The sequence below is a fragment of the Ciconia boyciana genome, chromosome 17 (assembly GCF_034638445.1).
Source record: "Ciconia boyciana chromosome 17, ASM3463844v1, whole genome shotgun sequence".
Classification (NCBI taxonomy): domain Eukaryota; kingdom Metazoa; phylum Chordata; class Aves; order Ciconiiformes; family Ciconiidae; genus Ciconia; species Ciconia boyciana.
In genome coordinates this window covers 449,507-468,916 of record NC_132950.1, presented here as the reverse complement: position 1 = coordinate 468,916, position 19,410 = coordinate 449,507, and the positions used below count along the sequence as shown (strand labels likewise).

Below are 19,410 nucleotides of genomic sequence, written 5' to 3'. Positions count from 1 at the left end.
ATCGTTAGCCTGGACCAAAAGTGGCCCAAGGACCAGTGCCTCGGAGATGGACAGTTTCGTGGTGGATCAGGGCTCCCTGGAGGCACCTGGGCTGGGCTGGAAGCTGGGGGGCTACAAGAAGCAGTAAGAGACACTCAGCTTTGGGGTGCATGTCCCTCCCAGGTATCCTAGATGGGCAGAGGTGGAAGAGGCCATGGGGTTCTGGAGTGGGGAGGCCTTGTGGGGGCTGTGCCGTGCCCCACCATAGGAGCAGCTCCTGCCCATCCCCAGCACTGCCCTGGCAAGATCGGCAAGGGCTAAAGTAAGCCCAGGCAGCAGGGACAGGCAGGAGGCGGTGCAGGCAGGGCAGGGGCCAGAGGTGTAAATCCCCCGGATTTTACAGAGGTGTAAATCCCCCGGAAAACCCTGCAGCAGAGCCTGGCTTTTCTGCATCACCAGGAATGCAGGGAGGGATGCCGGGGGTTTGGGCTGGTGAGGTGTCCCTGTTGGTGCGTGGAGGAGGATGAGCAGCGCCTGCTCTGACAGGCATGCGAGCATGGAGGATTATTTGCCATGGTCAGCAAAGGAGAGGTGAAATAGATGTGTATAGAAACGTGCCTTTGATCGGGACTGAAGTTTGGATGTAAGGCGCTCTAGTGCTTTCTTAAATAAGGTTTTTGTATGGGCAGGAAAAGTGGAGTGGAAGCAACAAGTCAGCCTGGAAATTTAAGAATGATGGGGAAGTAATGATTAACTTAATCTAAGCACCGCTGAGTGTGCGCAACCCGAGTTCTCAGCAGAACTTTCAACAGTCACAGATTTGAGGTTTCTTTATGAACACCCAGTTCATCGCAGACCATAAATCTCACCTGAGATTTATCAGGAGATCAAGATGAGGTAGCACAGAACAAACCCCTTGGTCCCCAGCTGCCTCAGTGTTCCCAGGGTTTCTGCTCTCCCTCGCCTGCCCCACTTGATAAACATCGCTACACACGGAATGCTGCAGATCCAGTCCCAGCCGGTGTCCCTTCCTGTCCCACCCAGTGCTGTCCCCAACCTGAAATAATCAATGCCAGTCACCAAAATCCATTTTTTCTCTCCCCTCTTGGGCCATGGGTGCTCCTGGGCACGGGAGCATCCTAGGGGAATCCCAGGGGACCGTCCCAGGTTAGGTTTTTTCCCCATCATCAGGAGCTTGTTTCCAGTCTCCGGAGCAGTGCTGCTGGGCAGGTCCCTTCTTTGGGCTGGCCTCAGAGAGGATGCGCCAGCTCTGGGTCTGCTCCATGCTGTGCCGGCTGCCAGGGCTGATGGGGAGCGTGTGTTATAGAAAGGGAGAAGTGCCCTCTCGTGCCTCAGGAAGCCATGCTCCCATCGACAGAGCTTATTATTTAGGCAGATGCTATAGAATAGAATAGAATAGAATAGAATAGAATAGAATAGAATAGAATAGAATAGAATAGAATAGAATATGCTTGTGGCATTAAGATAACGGCATGCTGCCAAGAGGAGAATGGGAAGTCATGGTGGGCTTGGAAGCCCTGCATGGCTTCGAGCGCCCTCATCCTTACAGTAACTGACTGGGGCAGGTTTGGTACCTGCAGTGTTTCCTTCCTTTCTGAGCTCTGCTGGAAAGAGGTGTTTTCTGAAGCCAGGCTGTGTCCATCACCCCAATTTGGTTTGGAGCCATGATGTGACCTTCCCCAAAACATCTAGGCAGCATGAAGAGGTTTTGCCCCCCAGAGCAGATATCAGCTCCTTCCCCTCCAGCTCTTGGTGATGCTGTGCACGAGCTGGCGGCCCCATCTCCTCCCCACTCTGTGGGTTTCTAAGCGCAGGGAGAATTGCCTTTTCTTGCAGGGGAGAATACGGGCAGCATGGATTGGGGATGCTGTGGTCACCCGGGGCTCAGCAGAGCTCGTGTTAGCCTTCTTTCCCCCCAGCATCACTCCTCGGTGCATTAGTCTCTTGCACCAAGGCCGCCAGCTGGATCGGCAGCCCTGGTGCTCCCAGAGCTGTGGCTGGAGCAGGAGACCCTCCGAAACCCTTTCCCGACTCCTGTTTCCCCACACAGAATCCCCGCTTCCCCAGCAATCTCCAGATGTCTGATCGGCAGCTTGACGAAGCAGGGGAGAACGACGTCAATAATTTGTGAGCATGGGGCACGGGGAGGGGGTGAGGGAGGGGGGCGGATGCAGGCAGTGTGGCATGGCGCTGCCCAACCTCACTGGCAGCATGACCGAGCCGGGGACGGGACCTTGCACCTTCCCCCCACCCCTGCCACGGGTGCTGGGAGCAGGCAGAGCCCCTGGGCAAGGCCGGTGCATCCATGCTGAAGCACCCGCTCATCCCTCTGGGGTGGCACCTGGCACAGGTCGAGGCCCATGGGTGGCCATGGGGATGCTCCCCAGCCATCCTCATCCCTTTTTCCTAGTTTTCAGCTGACAGTGGAGATGTTTGACTACCTGGAGTGTGAGCTGAACCTCTTCCAGATGGGTGAGCCCTTGCGCTGCCCTGCCGGCGGTCGGGGTGGGGGGTCCGCGGGGGCTGACCTGAGTTGAGGGGTGCCTCTGGGAAGGATCTGTCTGAGGTCATCGCGGCTCATCTCTTTTCTGGGCACTTCACCCAAATTATTATTAGCTGAAGTCCCTGTGTGCCATGCTGCCTCGTGGCAGCCCTCCGGCAGTGCCATGGGGCTGGCCACATCACCCTACCCCGCTCCCCACGACGTGCATCGCTTCCACTGCCCAGACTTTGGGCTCTCCTGCCTCAGCAGCCTCCCTGGGCTGAATTTCTTCTCGTCTTACTCATGGGCTTGCGACAGGTTTTGGTTTTTATTAGCGGCGAACACAAGCTGCCGTGGGTGTTTGCAGCGGTGCTGGAGCTGGGGAAGGCGTGGGGGCACCCTGCCTTCTTCCTGCCTTCCTGCGCAAGCACGTGGAGGGGTAAAAACAAGCCAGGCTCAACCCTCAGGACTGTCATGGACTTCTGCACAGTCGAGCAGGATGAAGTTTGGGGTAAATTAAAGCAATTCTGGGAGAAGCCTTCATCTGCTGCGTGCACCAGGCTGCGGGTGCTGGCGGGACGGGGCTGTTTTTCGACAGAACTGGAGCAGCACCCTCATCTCATGGCCATACGTTGGCACAGCGGGATGGTGCTGGTGCTGGGGGGCTCATCCGTGCGGCGCAGCCCTGTCCCCGGAGCGCTCCCAGGAGCTCTCGCTCTTCTGCCTGTCGGAGGGGAGACACCGGATGGAAGGAGATGGAGTCCCTGGATGGGAGGAGATGAAGCCAATGTCTTCTCTGACCACCCTGCTAGGCTGCCTGCTGCACCAGCACGCTTCAAGGGCAGGCATCCCACAGCTTGTGGGAGACCCACAAGGCTAGGCCATGAAGACAGTCACCAGACACATCTCCGGCAGCCCAGCATCCCATGCCCCAGGCTGGCCTGTCCCCACCGCAGCAGATATACCTTCATGGCCCGGTGTCACAGGGCTCATCTGCAGCCCCGGCACAAGATGCAATGTGATGCGACATGGGCAGAGGATCGTGGATGTGAGGTGCTGTCAGCTGCTCCCAGCTGTTTCTGGAGCATCTCCCTGGCACACCTGAGTGCCAGCGGGACAGCAGCGACAGGCAGAGCGCAGGGGCTGCGTGCCCTTGGGGGGCTGGGAGCTCTGCCCGGGAACCTGGCTGGGGCTCAGGACCAGGCACCTCCAGCCCATGGTGCCAGGCTGAATTGTTCCCATGCCTGCGGGGGAGTCCCGGGTGGGAATTTCCCCTCCCGCTGAGCCAGCAAACGGCTGTGCAGCAGCAGGCTGGATCCCCAAGGCCAATGGGTCTCTTGCTCTGGGTGACGTTTGCGGACACGGCCGACACGGCGTGGCACCCTGCGGTGCTGCCGGAGCCTGATCCCACGCTCCTTCCCTGCAGTGTTCAGCTCCCTGGACATGTCACGCTCGGTGTCGGTGACAGCCGCAGGGCAGTGCCGCCTGGCCCCGCTCATCCAGGTGATCCTGGATTGCAGCCACCTCTACGACTACACTGTCAAGCTGCTCTTCAAGCTCCACTCCTGTGAGTGTCCCCAGCGCCGCCGCCTCAGGCAGGGGGGTGACACAGAGGGGGACACCAGGGGTCACCACCCTGCTCAGGCTGGGCCATTCGCCCCCATCTCCTTCCCAGCGTTTTTGGGGGAGTGGAGGGAGTCACCAGGGCAAGGGACAAGGAGGTGCAAGTGATGGGGGACCAAGCTGTCCCAGGAGCTTGCCCTGCCGAACACCCCTCGGCCACAGGGATGGTGCCCACCAGGAGCCCCTCCAGCTTTGGACAGGCACCGGCTGCAAAACCCACATCCCCCAGGACCTCGAATTATGGTGGCAGCTGCCTGAACACCAGCTCGCTGCCTTTCCCTGCCCTGGGGGTGTCTTGGGGAGGATGTGATCCCCTCCTGCAGCAGGACGCTGAGCCCGGAGCGTTCAGACCCCGGGAGGAGGGTGACCATCTCTGGGAAAGACCCATCCCCACGTGGCTGTGCCAATGGATTGTCCCCTGATCTGTGCTCCTTCCTGGCGTGGAGACACCCAGTGATGTTTCTACTTGCCTCTTCTTCCAGGTCTGCCAGCAGATACGCTGCAGGGCCACCGGGATCGCTTCCTGGAGCAGTTCAGAAAGTAAGTGCCCAGAGCCGGGGTGCTGGCTCTCCCTGCTGCTGGCAATGCTCCAGGGGTGCTCCCAGGGCGGAGGGAGCGTGGAGGGACGCTGGAGCCCCTGTGCTGGGGCTCAGCAGCCGAGCGATGGAGATGGAGGAAGTGCAGGAGTTGGTCTTGCTGGGGGCTCTGAAATCCAGCCCGCTTTGACCTCTCAGCTTTCCCTGGAGCTTCTTCCAGGACAGCCGCCCTGCTTGGCTAATCCACAGCTATTGAATTACCAGATAACGGTGTTATTAATTCTAAGGAGGTGTTCAGCCACTGACAGCACGTCCGATGACTTAAACCCCTTAAACCCTTTAATTGCAGTTTTAAATGCAATTTGCAGTTGATGTGCTGAGGTGGAAATCTGGGCATGGGCTGAGAAGCCAAGTGTGGGGGCGTGCCAGTGGGGACACCCCAGGGATGCCCCAGGCTGGGTGTTGGGTGAGCAGGGTGCTCAGCACCCTTAGCAGCATTTTCTGCTTGCAGTGGGTCCGTTGGCTCCATCGGGAGAGGGATGCGTTGGTAGGAGCAATGGGGTAGGAGAATGCATGCAGCACATGGAGGCGGTTGGAGATGCTGCTGTGGGAGGGAGGATCTGCACGTGCCCTGGGGGGGGACTCACCGTCATGGCACTGGGGCAAGGGACAGGGAAAAGAGATTTTCCCCCCAGTTCTGTTGAATTTAAAAAAAAAAAAATGCCAGTTGCACAAAGCCAGGGGAGCTTGTTAAAATGGGTAGTCAAAGGACGAAACCTTTGGGTATTGCAAAGATGAGGAAGGGTCCATGAAGAGCCTTGCAGAGAGCGTGGGTGCCAGGGATGCTGCTGGGTGGTGCAGTGGAGCAGAGATGGCTCTTGGGTGGGAAAAGCCATCCCTGCAGGGACACAGGTAGAAAAGGAAAGGGTAAAGGCACCTGTGTCTGTCCCAGATTAAAATATCAATAAGAGAGATTTTAAAAGCAGCAGATAAAAGGTGTAGGAGGAGAGAGACAGAACCAAGTCATGGTCACCCAGTTACCCGAGACCTTGGACATGAGGGTGGCTGTGATGCTGCCAGTGCCCAGGGGCTGAGGAGTGTTACGGTGCTGCTTGATAAGAAGGGCTCCGGGGAGAGGGGAGGGAGGCAGCGGAGGGGCTGACCTGGCGCTTGGCACAGCAGGGAAACGAGGAGTGGGAGAGGGTCTTCATGAAAAAAGGGGTGGGTGCTTCTGCATGCGGGAGGTGGGTGTTGGGTTCGTGAGAGGCCATGAGCTGCTGCAGGGTGATGTGCAGTGGGAGCAAACATATTTATTTCCAAAAGTTCTGGGAAAAAATGGAACTACCCTGAGAAATGCAGATGACACCAAGCTGAGCAGTGCAGTTGATAACGCTGGAGGGAAGGGGTGGCACCCAGAGGGACCTGGACAGGCTGGAGGAGTGGGTCCATGTGAACCTTATGAAGTTGAACCAGGCCAAGGGCAAGGTCCTGCACCTGGGTCAGGGCAATCCCCAGTACCAGCACAGACGGGGATGGAGGGAGGGAGGGACGGACAGATGGACAGAGAGCAGCCCTGCAGAGAAGGACTGGGGGATAGTGGTGGGTGACAAATGGGACATGAGCCGGCAATGTGGGCTTGCAGCCCAGAAAGCCAAGCATCTCCTGGGCTGCATCACCAGCAGCATGGCCAGCAGGTCGAGGGAGGGGATGCTCCCCCTCTGCTCCCCCTCTGCTCCCCTCTCCCGAGACCCCCCTGGAGCACTGCGTCCAGCTCTGGGGTCCTCAGCACAAGACAACGGTTTTAATCTGAACGAGGGTGGGGTTAGGCTGGACATAAGAAGCAATGTTTTACGATGAGGGTGGTGAGACACTGGCACAGGTTGCCCACTGAAGCTGTGGATGCCCCATCCCTGGAAGTGTTCAAGGTCAGGCTGGACGGATCTTTGAGCAACCTGGTCTAGTGGAAGATGTCCCTGCCCATGGCAGGGGGGTTGGAACAGATGTTCTTTGAAGGTCCCTTCCAACCCAAACCATCCTGCGAGTCCATGATCCTATGAGATGTGAGGGCAGGTCTCCCCTGGATTAGGAACTGCACAAAGGAGAGGACACAAATGGTCGGGTTTTGTACCAGCGAGTGTCTCAGGGTAACCCCCCAGCCACGGTGCTGGAACCAGTCCTCTCATCGTATTTTAAATGAGATTGAAAAAGAGTGAACAGTGAAGTGCCGTGGGCGCTGGTACGTGATTATTTAGGGTAGTTGAAATGAAAACTGGCCTCCGAGAGCAGGGAGAGGATGTCACGGCACTGAGGGACAGCTCGATTTAAGGTCACAAACTGCAAACCAGCGCCCGTGGGAAAAACACCAGGAACGGGCATCAGCAGATAGCAGGGCTGTCCGTGGGCTCTGACCACCCAGGGCAGAGACCTTGGGGCAGGTATCAACAGCGCCGACACACCGACTGGGATGCCAGGGTGGCTGGAAGGGAGGGGAGCCACGAGTGGTGCAGCCGGGCACTGCCGCTCCTCCCCAAAATTGGAAATCCTGAAGGGAGGTAGCCCTGCTCCTGGGGGAGATGCTCCTGCGGGGAGCTGAAAGCGATGGTGCAGATGTGGCCTCCAGGCAGGAAGCCCCCAACCGGCTGATGGCTGGGGCCGTAGTGGGAGCAATGGTGATGTTCCTCAGCTGTCCCTTCAAGCTTTGGCCGTGGTGAGGACAGCACAGAGGTGGCTGTACCTCAGTGCGACCCAGTGCAGCCATTCTGCTGCAGTTCATGGTTTCATAGACTCACAGAGTGATTGGGCTTGGAAGGGACCTTTGAAGATCATCTAGTCCAACTAAGAGGGACATCTTCCACTAGATCAGGTTGCTCAAGTTTCAGGTCCTTCTCTCTGCTCATCAGGTCCTGGGTTTATGGGAGAAAGCCTCCAGCAGCCAGTTTTTGCCAGAGGTGGGAGGCTGGTGATGGGGTCTTCCCAGGACCAGCCGTGGGTTTGGTGGCAGCACACACCACTGTCCCCTTGTGTGCAGCACAGTGGCCCGATGACACCCTCCTGGAGCCAGGCGAGGGCTTGGAGCTACCCACATTTGGGGTGGGGTATCTGGGTTGGGCAAGAGCCATGCCTAACCATTCCCTGCCCCTTGCAGGCTGAAGGACCTCTTCTACCGCTCCAGCAACCTGCAGTACTTCAAGCGGCTGATTCAGATCCCGCAGCTGCCAGAGGTGAGATCCCGTCGTCCCTGGTCCCCACACTCGCTGTCCCCATGGCCAGGAGCAGCAATGGGGCCAGTGGCTCTGGGAGAGTGCCCAAAAAGGGTCACCTGATGGCTTCCCAGTGCCAGTGGCAATGTGGGGCTGTGGGGCCTGAGGCTCATCCTTGCCTCCCTCCCTGGGTGGGATCCTGTGGGATGGAGCTGCCCCTCCAGGGCAGGCTGGGGATCCCCTCTTGCACCAACCCTTAGCCCTTTCTGGGATCCATCCCTGGCTCCATCCCTGTGGGTCCCGGTGCCATTCCCACGGGTCCAGGCACGGCCAGCTCAGCGCTAGGGCAGGATTTCAACCAACTGTGCCTGAAGCCCTGTGGCAGTGCCGGTCCTCCCCCACCCAGCCACGCTCCCCTCCCTCCCCAGAACCCCCCCAATTTCCTGCGCGCCTCAGCGCTGTCAGAGCACATCAGCCCCGTGGTGGTCATCCCCGCCGAGGCATCCTCACCCGACAGCGAGCCCATCACAGACCTGGTGGAGATGGACACGGCCTCGCAGGTGAGCTGCTGCAACACTGCCTGTGCCCCTCGGGCTGCGGAGAGGACGGCGGGTTCCCTTCGGTTCCAAAACCAGGATTATTTCTCCAAAACCATGCCATGGTGGGGACTGAGACAATGGGGGCGGCCTCAGGCGCTGGGGAGCATCACTGCAGGGGGCCATGTGGGTGCGGGGTGTCCCATATGGGTGCTGCTAGGTCTGAGCCAGGCTGAATTCATCTCACGGTGCTTCTCTTAATGGTTTGGTGCCCTCCAGTGATGGCTGGCTGGAGATGTTTGGCTTCCCAGCATCGCCCCTCAGCTCTACGTGCTTGCGTTAGGTCTTCACTCCCCTCTCCACCAAGGGTTGTCCCCAGGCGCTGAGCGTTTCAGGAGGGGAAGGGGCATGTGGTGACATGGCTTTGGGCATCTTCCCCCCACCGCCGGGAGTTAGGTGGGGACGGACCAGAGATGCTCCATCTTCAACATGTTCAACACGTTCAACACCCTGGGAGCAGTGGGGGGATCCAGCCCTGGTGCCCAGGCAGCACGAGCAGGCAGCAGCCCTGCCAGCATGTGGGCTGGCTCGGTGGCGCTGCCGAGGACATGAAGGGGACAAGGGTTCCCGAATGGTGGTGGGTTCACCCCAGGGCCATGCTGCTCTCCCCGCAGAGCCTGTTTGACAATAAGTTTGACGACATCTTCGGCAGCTCTTTCAGCAGTGACCCCTTCAATTTCAACAGCCAGAACGGGATGAACAAGGATGACAAGTGAGCAGTCCCAGTGATGCTGTGGAGGCAGCCAGGATCAGACCGGGAGCTCCCTCCCCGGCACGGCACCACAGCCACCTGCCAGGCTGCTGCGGAACAGCACAGCAGCTGCGGTGGCCCAGGGGATGCCTCCCATCCCAGGATGCGTCCCCATGGCACCGGCGCGGCTGGTGGCACTGAGGATGTACCCGGTGTCTCTCCTTTCCAGGGACCGGTTAATCGAGCAGCTTTATGGGGAGATTGCAGCCCTGAAGGAGGAGCTGGAGAACTTCAAGGCCGAGGTGGGTGACAACCACCCAGTAGTGTCACGCAGTGAGCACCCATGTGGCAGTCCAGGGGCAGGATGAGACCCAGCGGCTCACACTGGGAATGGGGCTGGTGGGGTGGTGGCTGCGTCCCCGCGTGGGCAAGGCGGTGACCCTGTCTGTCTGTCCTGCCCTGTCCCTCATGGCTTCTGCATCCCTGGTGCAGTCGCCCCTGCCCATACGGGAGGTCCCCAGGTGTGTGTGGGGGGATGCGTCCCTGCCGGAGGGGCCAGGATCACCCCCACTGCCCAGCATCCTCAATGCTTCACCCTGCTGCATTTGGGGCTCTGTGGGATGCTACCCGGGGTGGCCGCGGGATGGTACCGGCGGGCATCAGACAGTGCCAGCAGCCACCAAACGGCGCCGGGAGCTGCCTGCCTGCCGTCCCTGCAGAGCGCACGGGGCGCGGTGCAGCTGCGCGGTCGCGCCAGCGAGCTGGAGGCCGAGCTGGCCGAGCAGCAGCACCTGAAGCAGCAGGCGCAGGACGAGAGCGAGTTCCTGCGTGCAGAGCTGGAGGAGTTGAAGAAGCAGCGGGAGGACACCGAGAAGGCGCAGAGGAGCCTGACGGAGATTGAAAGTGAGCAGGGAGAGCCGGCACCCAGCCTGGGGTGGGGGTGAGTCCCGGGGTGAGGGTCCCAGGTGTTCAACCCAGCATCCCTGCATGCGTGGCAGGGCGGGCGCAGGCCAACGAGCAGCGCTACAGCAAGCTGAAGGAGAAGTACAGCGAGCTGGTGCAGAACCACGCCGACCTGCTGCGGAAGGTGGGCTCCCTGAAACCCCCCTGGCATCCCCTTTCCCAGCCATGCCCCCCGACACCGGGGGTCGCTGAGCTCCCTCTGCTGTTGCCAGAATGCAGAGGTGACCAAGCAGGTGACGGCGGCCAGGCAGGCCCAGGGGGACGTGGAGCGGGAGAAGAAGGAGCTGGAGGACTCCTTCCAGCGGGTGAGCGAGCAGGCTCAGAGGAAGGTGAGTAGGGATGGGGGGACACGCCAGAGATGGGCAGGGGGCTGCCCTATGGGGCACCGGTGCCAGCAACCTCTCTTCTTGCCCGCAGTCTCAGGAGCAGGCAGAGGTGCTGGACACACTGAAGAGGGAGCTGGCAGCCAGCAGACAGGAGCTGCAGGTCCTCCAGGGCACCCTGGAGTCCAGCACACAGGTGAGAGCCCATGGGTAGCCCCCGCCAACCCCCCCACTGCCCTGGGACAGGCAGCCCAGGTGAAGGGGAGGTCTGCCTGCTGTCATGGTGCTTGGGCAGAAGGTGTTGCCTATCCAGGAGGCATTACCCACCGTTGGCCTGATAACCAACTCCCTGTCTTCTTCCCCCTCACATGTAGATGGGTTTAATGATCGTACCAGGGGGTTTAACGCTCCTGGGTGCAAGAGCATGCGGAGCAATAGCCTCCAGCAGCAGCGATGGTTGAACAAAATCCCTGCAAGAGCAGGGTCAGGCAGGGCAAATCTGCTTGCTGTAAAACCCAGGCAGGGAGCGTGTCATCACATCGCAAGCCTTTGCATGGACTTGCTGCCGTGGCAGAGGGTATTTCATGCCTGCAAAGCTGTGGAGGACAGCAGGGGTTTCCAGGCTCATTGCAGAAGGCAGAAGCTGGCAGGAAAATGGAGCTGCTGGTCCCCAGGGTGGGCAGAAACACGGCAGCAGGATGGGGATGGGGCAGAGCCAGGGCTAGCAGCCAGCACCCTTCATCCGCTCTTCCATCGGGATGCTGATAGTCATAATAAAAGTGAATTTTCACTGATAAAAGTGAAAGGGCTCCGCAGGAAGCCTGGGCTGGCCCCAGGCAAGTCCATCAGTGCTGCAAGGGTGCTGCCGGCCAGTGGGTGATGCAGGGCTGCGACCTGCATGGGCTGTGATGCACCAAGCAGGGACGGTCAGGGTGGCCCAAGCCTGGACCATGAACAAGTCCCCAAACGAGAGGGCTCACCCTCGGCACAGCCCTGACCGTTGTTTCGTGCCCACCCAGGCGGGAGCGGAGCAGAGCACCCGGATCACCGGCCTGGAGCAGGAGAGGGACAGCCTGAGCCGGGCAGCGGAGCGGCACGGGGAGGAGATGGCTGCCCTGCGGGCCGAGCTGCAGCAGCTGCAGGACACGCTCAGCCGCGAGCAGGAGAGCAGCAAGATGGAGCTGGAGACGTTGCAGACCCAGCTGAGAGACAAGGTACCCTGGGGGCACCGCTGGCATGGCGCATCCCGGCATCCCCCTCCCTGCCGAGCTGCAGGGGTTCAGCAGAGCTGGAGGCAGCGGTGCGGTGCGGGGGTGATTCCCAGCCGGCACGGTGGGGGCCGTGACACCTGCGCCGGCTCGGCAGGAGAGCGGGGAGCAGGCACTGCGGCAGCGCCTGGCCGAGGAGCAGTTTGCCCTGCTGCAGGGCACTGCGCGGGAGGCAGAGCGGATGGTGCAGGATGCCCTCAGTCGCCTGGAGGATCCCGCTCACATCGGCTGCACTGGCTCGGCAGGCGAGTTCCCCGGTTTGGCATTATCCCAACCCGCTGCCACGTAAAGCCCGCTCCCTGCTGTCCTCTGGGCCGTGCCAGCGGCGGAGAGCAGCTGTGCCACACCCAGGGATGCCCCGCATTTGAGTCCTGCCTGCTGTCTGCCTGCAGATTGCCTCCTATCCAGGACGCTGGCAGCCTCCGAGTGCGTGGAGCGGCTGCGGGACGCACATGGCAAATACCTTTCCAATCGCGCAGGTGAGATCCCGCAGCCCCGGGCAGGGGCTGGGCTGGGGGCAAGGGGCAGCTCCGGCACTCGTGGGCCGGGTGGGCAGCGCCCACGGGGGCTGAGGCACGTGCCCGCTCTCCCACCGCAGCTGTGGGCTCCCTGCTGCCCTGCCTGGCCCTCTTCGCCCACCTCGTCAGCGACACCCTGCTGCAGGGCAGCGCTACCTCCCACGTGGCCCCCATGGAGCCCGCCGACCGTGAGTGCTGCCCAGCGGGGCGGGCAGGGACTGGGGCGGGCAGGGGCCGAGGATGCTGGGGTGGGCAGGGGCCACGGCAGGGAGGGGACCAGGTGGGCAGGATGCTGGGGCAAGTAGGAAGGTGCGGTGGGCAGGGGCCAGGGCGGGCAGGATGCTGGGGCAGGCAGGGGCCGAGCCAGGTAGAATTCTGGGGCAGGCAGGGGCTGGACGTCTCTGCCCCCGCATGCGGCACCCTCAGCCTCTCGTGCTGCCCACGCAGGTCTGCTGGAGATGTGCAAGCAGTGCGGTAGCGAGGCCGTGAGCTACCTCAGTGCCCTGCAAGACCCGGGGACAGTGGAAGGCGCCAACTGCAGCCTGGTGATGACCTGCCTGGGCCGGATCAGTGCCATCGGGGAGGTGGGTGCCCCAGGAGGGCTGGTGGGATGGGGTCAGGCCGTGGCGGGCACCGCCGGAGGGGCTGTGCCACCCCTGGACGGTCCCTTTCGTCCCATCCCCAGGAGCTGCGGCCCAAAGGGCTGGACGTCAAGCAGGAGGAGCTGGGTGACCTGGTGGACAAGGAGATGGCAGCAACGGCGGCAGCCATCGAAACAGCGGCCGCCCGCATCGAGGTGAGGGTTGCCGCATGCCGTGAGGCACCCATGGGTGCCGTGCCTGCTGGGACCACCGGCACAAGGCCAGGATGGCGTGCGGGGCTCAGCGCGGCCTCTCCCCCCTCTACCAGGAGATGCTGAGCAAGGCACGGGCTGGTGACACTGGGGTCAAACTGGAAGTCAACGAGAGGTGAGCAGTGGCCGGGGCGCTGGAAAGAGCTGGGCAGGCAGGATGGGGCCCAGTGCCACAGGCAGAGCAGCTGCCCCACGGCTCAGTGGGGTCTCCCTGCCCCACAAGTGGGGCTCAGTGGGGTTTGTCTCGCAGGATCCTGGGCTCCTGCACGGGCCTCATGCAGGCCATCCACGTCCTGGTCCTGGCCTCCAAGGACCTCCAGAGAGAGATTGTGGAGAGCGGACGGGTGAGCCGGGGGCAGGGATGTGGGCAGGGCACGGGGCAGCAGGTGCTTGGCCAGACGGGGCTCACCGTGCACTTGCTGGGGACGTGCTGCTCCGAGCCTCGGCCCGTCGGGGCATCAACACCGCCTGCCAGGAGCTCCTGCCCCAGCCCTGGGGTCTCACCCTGGCTGCGGTCCCTGGGGTGTCATGGAGGTCCCTGATCTCCCTTCCCTCCTAGGGGACCCTGTGACCTCCCAGGTTCGGTGTCTCCCCGGCTCCCATGCACATCCTAAATGAAACCCTGACTTACTCCATTCCCCCGAGAGCTGGGGTTTGGGGGTCCCAGGCCTGCCACCCCCCTGACCCCAGCACGTGACCATGCCTTTCTCAACGGCAGGGCGCAGCATCCCCCAAGGAGTTTTACGCCAAGAATTCCCGCTGGACCGAGGGTCTCATCTCCGCCTCCAAGGCTGTGGGCTGGGGTGCCACTGTCATGGTGTAAGTGCCACCCTCACCGGAGCGGGGAGAGGATGGCAGGGTCCTGCTGTCCCCACAGGGAGGGGACGGGAGGATGCTCCAGCCGCTCTCTGCCCTCCCACAGCGATGCTGCCGATTTGGTGGTGCAAGGCAAGGGGACATTTGAGGAGCTGATGGTCTGTTCCCGGGAGATCGCGGCCAGCACCGCCCAGCTGGTGGCAGCCTCCAAGGTAGGAGCCCGGCGTCCGGGGAGGCTCCCCCGCCGCTGCCTGCATTGCCCGGCAGCTCCCCCCACTGCTGCCTGCACTCGGCTCTGGGAGATGGTCCATCCCTGAGCAGGCAGCAGCGAGGCTGCTCCCCTGGCCATGGTTTGGGGTGACCCTGGGGTGCCGCATGGTCACCCCAAAATGCGGGGCTGGTCTTCTGCTCACTCAGTGGGGCGTAAGCACACCCCTCCTCACTGCCCCGGCAGGTGAAGGCAGACAAAGACAGTGCCAACCTTTGCAAGCTCCAGCAAGCCTCCCGGGGCGTCAACCAGGCCACGGCTGGTGTGGTGGCCTCCACCAAGGCCGGGAAGTCACAGGTGGAGGAGAAAGGTAAGCGTGGGGCTGCAGGGGCATGGACCTGCCCTGAAGCCTCTGCTTTTCACGCTCGCCGTCTTCAGTTGGCCGTGCCCCGGTGGTCTCTGCCTGCAGCTGCCCCTCGCTGCCTGCGTATCCTGTGGTGGCAGACTCTGCCAGTGGCGTGGGAGCTGCCGGGGGGTCCGAGCTGGGGAGCAGAGCTTGAGGGGGGCTGGTGGTGTCTTTCTCCACAGACAGCATGGACTTCTCCAGCATGACACTCACCCAGATCAAGCGTCAGGAGATGGACTCACAGGTAGGAGGTTCCCCCACGCTTTGGGAAACACACCTGCTGGTGCCTCGTTTGGGCTAACGAGAGGCTGCCCAGGCTGGAGGAGAGGTGGGGGGGGGCACCCTGCCCGGCTGCCTGGCCCCGGGCACCTGCAGCTCACAGGGAAAGCCTAAGGCATGAAGGCAACAGCCGGGTTTGCCCAGGAGCCGCAGGCAGTTGGTGTCCTTGAGCTTCCCCTGGTGCTGTCCCCATCATGGCACAACAGCCCAAGGCCTCTCCCTGCTCCTGCATGCCCGTCGGGCTGCCCCACAGCACCCACCTCCACCTGGCACGGGGCATCCCCAGGGAATTCCCCTTCCTGGCATGCCCACGCAGGTTGCTCTGCCTTCACCTGCCTGCACAGGCAGTGCCCACCTGAGCTCGGTCCCCTCCCCAGGACCATTTGGCATCAGAACACTCACGGGATGCACCTCAGTGGTCTCTGGGCTTGGTATCGGGGCGATAACGGGTGTGAAAGGGAGGTGCCCAGCCCCGCATGGCTCTGTACCAGCTGGAGCACCTCGGTGCCGTGCTGGGGCGCAGGGTGGCCATGGTGTGTTTGATGTCCTTCAGGTGCGGGTGCTGGAGCTGGAAAACCAGCTGCAGAAGGAGCGGCAGAAGCTGGGGGAGCTGCGCAAGAAGCACTACGAGCTGGCAGGAGTGGCGGAGGGCTGGGAGGAGGACGGTGAGTGGATCCCAGTCCTGCTCCGGCTGGGAAGCTGCTCAGGAAAGGAGCAGGGTAGGATGGGGAAGACCTGCCCGCAGTCCAGGCAGCGAGCGGGCATGGGTTTCACTCCGGCTGGCACAAGCAGAGCCCAGGGATAGTCAGCACACGTGGGCAAAGCCACGGGGACCTTGACCTGTGCAAGAGCCTGTGGGACCGGCATCATCCCTGGACAGGGTGCTCGGGTGCTGCTGGGGCTCTACCATCCTGCGAAGCCCTGGGGTCCCAAAGGGATGGGGTGGAGGGATGCTGGGGGGCACTGTGTTGCTCTGCACCCCCTTACCTTCTCTCCCCCTCCAGCTGCAGATTAACACCTGTGGTGGAAGCAGCCCGCAGGGGACACCTCCACAGCGGGCTGGGACCCACCTCGGTGCAGCCTTTTGGGAAGATCTACAACAAACCGGTGCAAAAGCCACCCCGAAGCACATGTTCTCCACGTCCCCCACGCCAAGAGCCGCCTCCAGCGCCGGAGCACCAAGAGCCGCCTGGCGAGACTCCGGGGCCGGGAGCGAGGGCTTGCCGGCCTGACGCCAGCCGCAAACCGCACGTGTATTTATTAGAGCTGCTTGGGGTTGGGGGGGTCTCGGGGGGGGGGGTGTCTTTAACCCTTTAGTTTTGTTTTTGCACAGATTTTCGGAACTCTTTGAGCCGGCTCTGGCTGAGCGAGAGCGGTCGGGTTTCTTTCGCCTCTCACTGCTTCTCCAGCCTTAACCAGGTCCCTGGCTCGGCACAAACATCCCCACCCTGTTAAGGAGCCTGCCGTGGTGCCAAGGGCCCCAGGGGTGCCACCGGGTCAGGAGCCAGCTTTTGGGGTGCTGCTGCGCTTGGTGCTAGGTGTGCTCCCCCTCTGGCGGGGGCACCGAGTGCCTTTGGCCGCTGCAGGGTGGGGGCGAGCGTTCCCGTGGGACAACCTGGCCGGTGAGACCAGGGTGCCGGCAGCAGTGCCGGGAGCAGCCGGCGGTGAGGAGGGACTGGGGTTGGCAGCAGGAGGGACGCTGCCATAAGCTCCTGCCCGCCCATCCCGGGTCCCCAGAATGCGCCCCCACCCTCCCCCCCCTTCCTGAGCTGGGCTGCCCTGCCCCGACAGATCACTGTGTTCAAGCCAGCAATAAACCCTCCGCAAGGTGCTGGGCACGGGTTTGGGCAACTGTGGTGCCACCGCACAAGCCACCAGCTCCTGGGGACGGGGGGTGGCTCTAGGGCAGCAGCACAGAGGATTTGTGGGGCAGCCGGGGTGCCCCAAAACCAGAGCACCCTGAAGCCAGAGCAAGCAGCTCCCTATGCCTGCTCACTCTGGGCTGGTGCCACCCTTGTGTCCTCGCCACCTCTTCGGTGCTCAGGGGGTCGGTGTTGGCGTTGCCGTGGGCAGGGGCAGCCTTGGGGCTGGCACCAGCCGGGGAACCTTTGTGCCTTGGAGCAGGGGGCTCGGAGGACAGGGGGGTGTCTCCCAGCTCCGGGCCCCCCAGCTCGTCTCACTGGGGCAGGGACGGTGGCATCAAACTGCGCAGCAATGTCTCTGTCCCCCACGGCCTCCCCCATGGTCCTGCCGGTGCCCCTTGCAGGGCCAGGGTGTCCTTCCCGGCCTGGCAGCACCGCTGCCTGCACCCTGCCTTCAGGCAGTTGCCGCTTCCTTGGGGGGAGTCAGCCGGACCAGCCCCCTCGGGGTGCTGGGGGTGCAGGATTTGGCCTTTCTCCCTTTAGGAAGTGGTGGCATCGCTCAGAGTGGCTGGGCTGTCACCAGGTGCTTTCCCACTGATGTCCGCCAGCCCTTGGCTGGCACTCGAAGCAGTGGGACCCGCCTGAGTCCCCCTGCCCGGCCAGGCCATCACCATGGCCTCAGGGCTGCCACCCCCTACGCGCAGGAGAGCGCAACCGTCCACCATGCAGGGACCCGGTGTCCCCACGTCCCCCAGCCAGCCCTGCTGCCAACACACCTGCTCCGTGCCCCCAGCGTGCCGGGGGGTCCTTGGGGACCTTGGGGCTCCCCCCCTGGGGCTCCCACTGCCTCCCCACGCCCCGCCACGGCCGTACCCCCACCCACGCCGGCTCCCTTCCGGATGCAATACCAACCATCCCGTTCCTGCAGGATACAGGGAGCCCCCAAACCCTCCTCGCTCTTTTGGGGGGGGGGGTCTTGCCTGCGTGGGGTACCCCCAACTACCTCAGGCCTCCAGGCCGGGTCGGGGCCGGGGGGGCGGCAGCGAGGGAGTCACAGTGGCAGTGGGGGCTTGGGGACAGTGGCACCACTCTCAGCCAAACCGATTCTCCTTTTTGTATCTCGGCCGGGCACTGGCGGGGAGAAGTGTCCCCCGTGCAGTCCCCAGTGCTGGCGGCTGGTGACGGGGATGACAGGTGCCCCTCCACTGCAGGTTGGGTTGATTTTTTTTTTGTCATTGTATAATAATAATTACTACGTCCTGTGTTTTCGATTTTTCAATAAAGCCTTCAGCCCAGCCCTGCCGGCTCCGGGGTGGGTGGCAGGGGACCTGTGTCACCATGGGGGCCCTGGGGCTCTGCCCTGATGGGTGTGCTCAGCGCCCTCCCCAAAAAGTAACTTGGGGAGATGCTGTCAAGGTGACTTGAGTGATGTCATGGCAATGATGTCCCCCTCCCAGCTCTGTCCCCAGGGCCACCCTGCACATCACCTCTTTTGTTCCTTGGGAGGGGACCAGGACCTTGTCCCTTCCTGGGGGCGGGGGGTGACGCTGCAGTGGGGGGGGCCATGCAGACCAGCCTGCCCTCCCCGGCTGTGCTGCAGGGTCACCCTGGCAGGGCCATGGCACGGGGGTCCCGCTGCTGGGTGGCCCATGGGGGCCGTAGACGGGGAGATGCTCAGGGGAACGTCCCCTCCCAGGCGTGACGCTGCAGCAGGATGTCACGCTGCCAGGGTGCCCTCACGCCCTGGGCAGCACCCAGCCTCCCCCAGCCCTGGCCAGGGCCACCCGGCCCCCCTGGGCTGCAGAAAGCCCCGCAGCAGCCTGTCCCCACAGCCGTGGTCTGTCCCCGCAGCCGTGGTCTGCACGGTCCGTGCCATCATCCGTGCTGTGGTCCCTGCTCTGCAGGACACAGCAGGGCTGCAGAAGCTGCTGGCAGGCAGCGGGGCAGGCAGTGCTCCCCTGGGTGCCCACGTCCCCGGGGACCCAGTGGCGCAGCCAGCCAGAGTGGCCTTCCCACGGTCCCCGGCACCCCGTGGGGTGGCTCGTCCCCAGCCCTGCCCCGCAGAGCAGGCTGCTGGTGGTGGCACCCTTCAGCCGGGGCAGGGGGACAGGGGCTGGCCACGCAGGGAGCTGCCCCTGCACGCGGTGGTGGCCGGGGACAGGCAGGTGCCGGACCGGGGCTGTCTGCCCACGGGTGCCTGCATCGTTGGGTCACGCGTGGTGAGGGATGGGGGCGGGATGGGGGCGTGTGGGGACACGCGGGTGACCGTAGAGGCTGGGACGGGGAAACACAGAGGCTGGAAGGGCGCGGGGGGCTGTAGGGGACAGGATAGGGACGGGGACACAGGGATCGGGACATGGGGGAGACGGGGACTGGGATGGCAACGAGGACACGGGTTTTGGAGTGGGGATGGGGAAACGGGAGTCTGGGTGGGTGGGACGTGGTGGTTCGGGTGGGGACGGGGGGCTGGGGACAGGAGGACACGGGGGTCGGGGTAGGGGAGACCCGAGGGTCGGGGTGGGGACACGGGCACGTGGGCTGGGACAGAGACACGTGGATGAAGGTGGGGTCGCTGCTCGGGACGGGGGGACAGGGCCGGGGCCGCACACGGGTCGGGGTGGGGCCGCACAGAGGGGCTGGGCCGGGGACACCGCGGCTGGGACAGGGACGCGGCGGCCGGGCCCGGGGGCGCGGGGCACGCGGCCGCGCCGGGCGGGGCTGGCCCCGCCCGCCCCGGCAAGCCCCGCCCAAGCACGGGGCAAGCCCCGCCCCGCCCCGCGCAGTGC

The 19,410-nt window shown here is 63.1% G+C and overlaps 1 protein-coding gene across 3 annotated transcripts in view; it reads left to right on the top strand.

The window, feature by feature from the left end:
• HIP1 (huntingtin interacting protein 1) overlaps nt 1-15,994 on the top strand; it is a 50,814-nt gene extending 34,820 nt beyond the window's left edge. For 2 of the 3 annotated variants that reach the window (XM_072882225.1, XM_072882226.1), the window contains exons 6-31: nt 2,051-2,127; nt 2,411-2,472; nt 3,909-4,049; nt 4,588-4,645; nt 7,787-7,862; nt 8,270-8,401; nt 9,052-9,149; nt 9,358-9,430; nt 9,848-10,031; nt 10,127-10,215; nt 10,304-10,420; nt 10,509-10,610; nt 11,434-11,628; nt 11,780-11,927; nt 12,075-12,161; nt 12,281-12,388; nt 12,648-12,784; nt 12,886-12,996; nt 13,110-13,168; nt 13,304-13,397; nt 13,772-13,872; nt 13,976-14,081; nt 14,324-14,447; nt 14,666-14,727; nt 15,316-15,427; nt 15,767-15,994. In XM_072882225.1, the coding sequence (XP_072738326.1) occupies nt 2,051-2,127; nt 2,411-2,472; nt 3,909-4,049; nt 4,588-4,645; nt 7,787-7,862; nt 8,270-8,401; nt 9,052-9,149; nt 9,358-9,430; nt 9,848-10,031; nt 10,127-10,215; nt 10,304-10,420; nt 10,509-10,610; nt 11,434-11,628; nt 11,780-11,927; nt 12,075-12,161; nt 12,281-12,388; nt 12,648-12,784; nt 12,886-12,996; nt 13,110-13,168; nt 13,304-13,397; nt 13,772-13,872; nt 13,976-14,081; nt 14,324-14,447; nt 14,666-14,727; nt 15,316-15,427; nt 15,767-15,777 (2,664 nt within the window). In that variant the 3' untranslated portion in view covers nt 15,778-15,994. The remainder of the gene's footprint in view (nt 1-2,050; nt 2,128-2,410; nt 2,473-3,908; nt 4,050-4,587; nt 4,646-7,786; nt 7,863-8,269; nt 8,402-9,051; nt 9,150-9,357; nt 9,431-9,847; nt 10,032-10,126; nt 10,216-10,303; nt 10,421-10,508; nt 10,611-11,433; nt 11,629-11,779; nt 11,928-12,074; nt 12,162-12,280; nt 12,389-12,647; nt 12,785-12,885; nt 12,997-13,109; nt 13,169-13,303; nt 13,398-13,771; nt 13,873-13,975; nt 14,082-14,323; nt 14,448-14,665; nt 14,728-15,315; nt 15,428-15,766) is intronic. The other variant, XM_072882227.1, reaches the window with a different exon arrangement.
• The last annotated feature ends 3,416 nt before the right edge of the window (nt 15,995-19,410 follow it).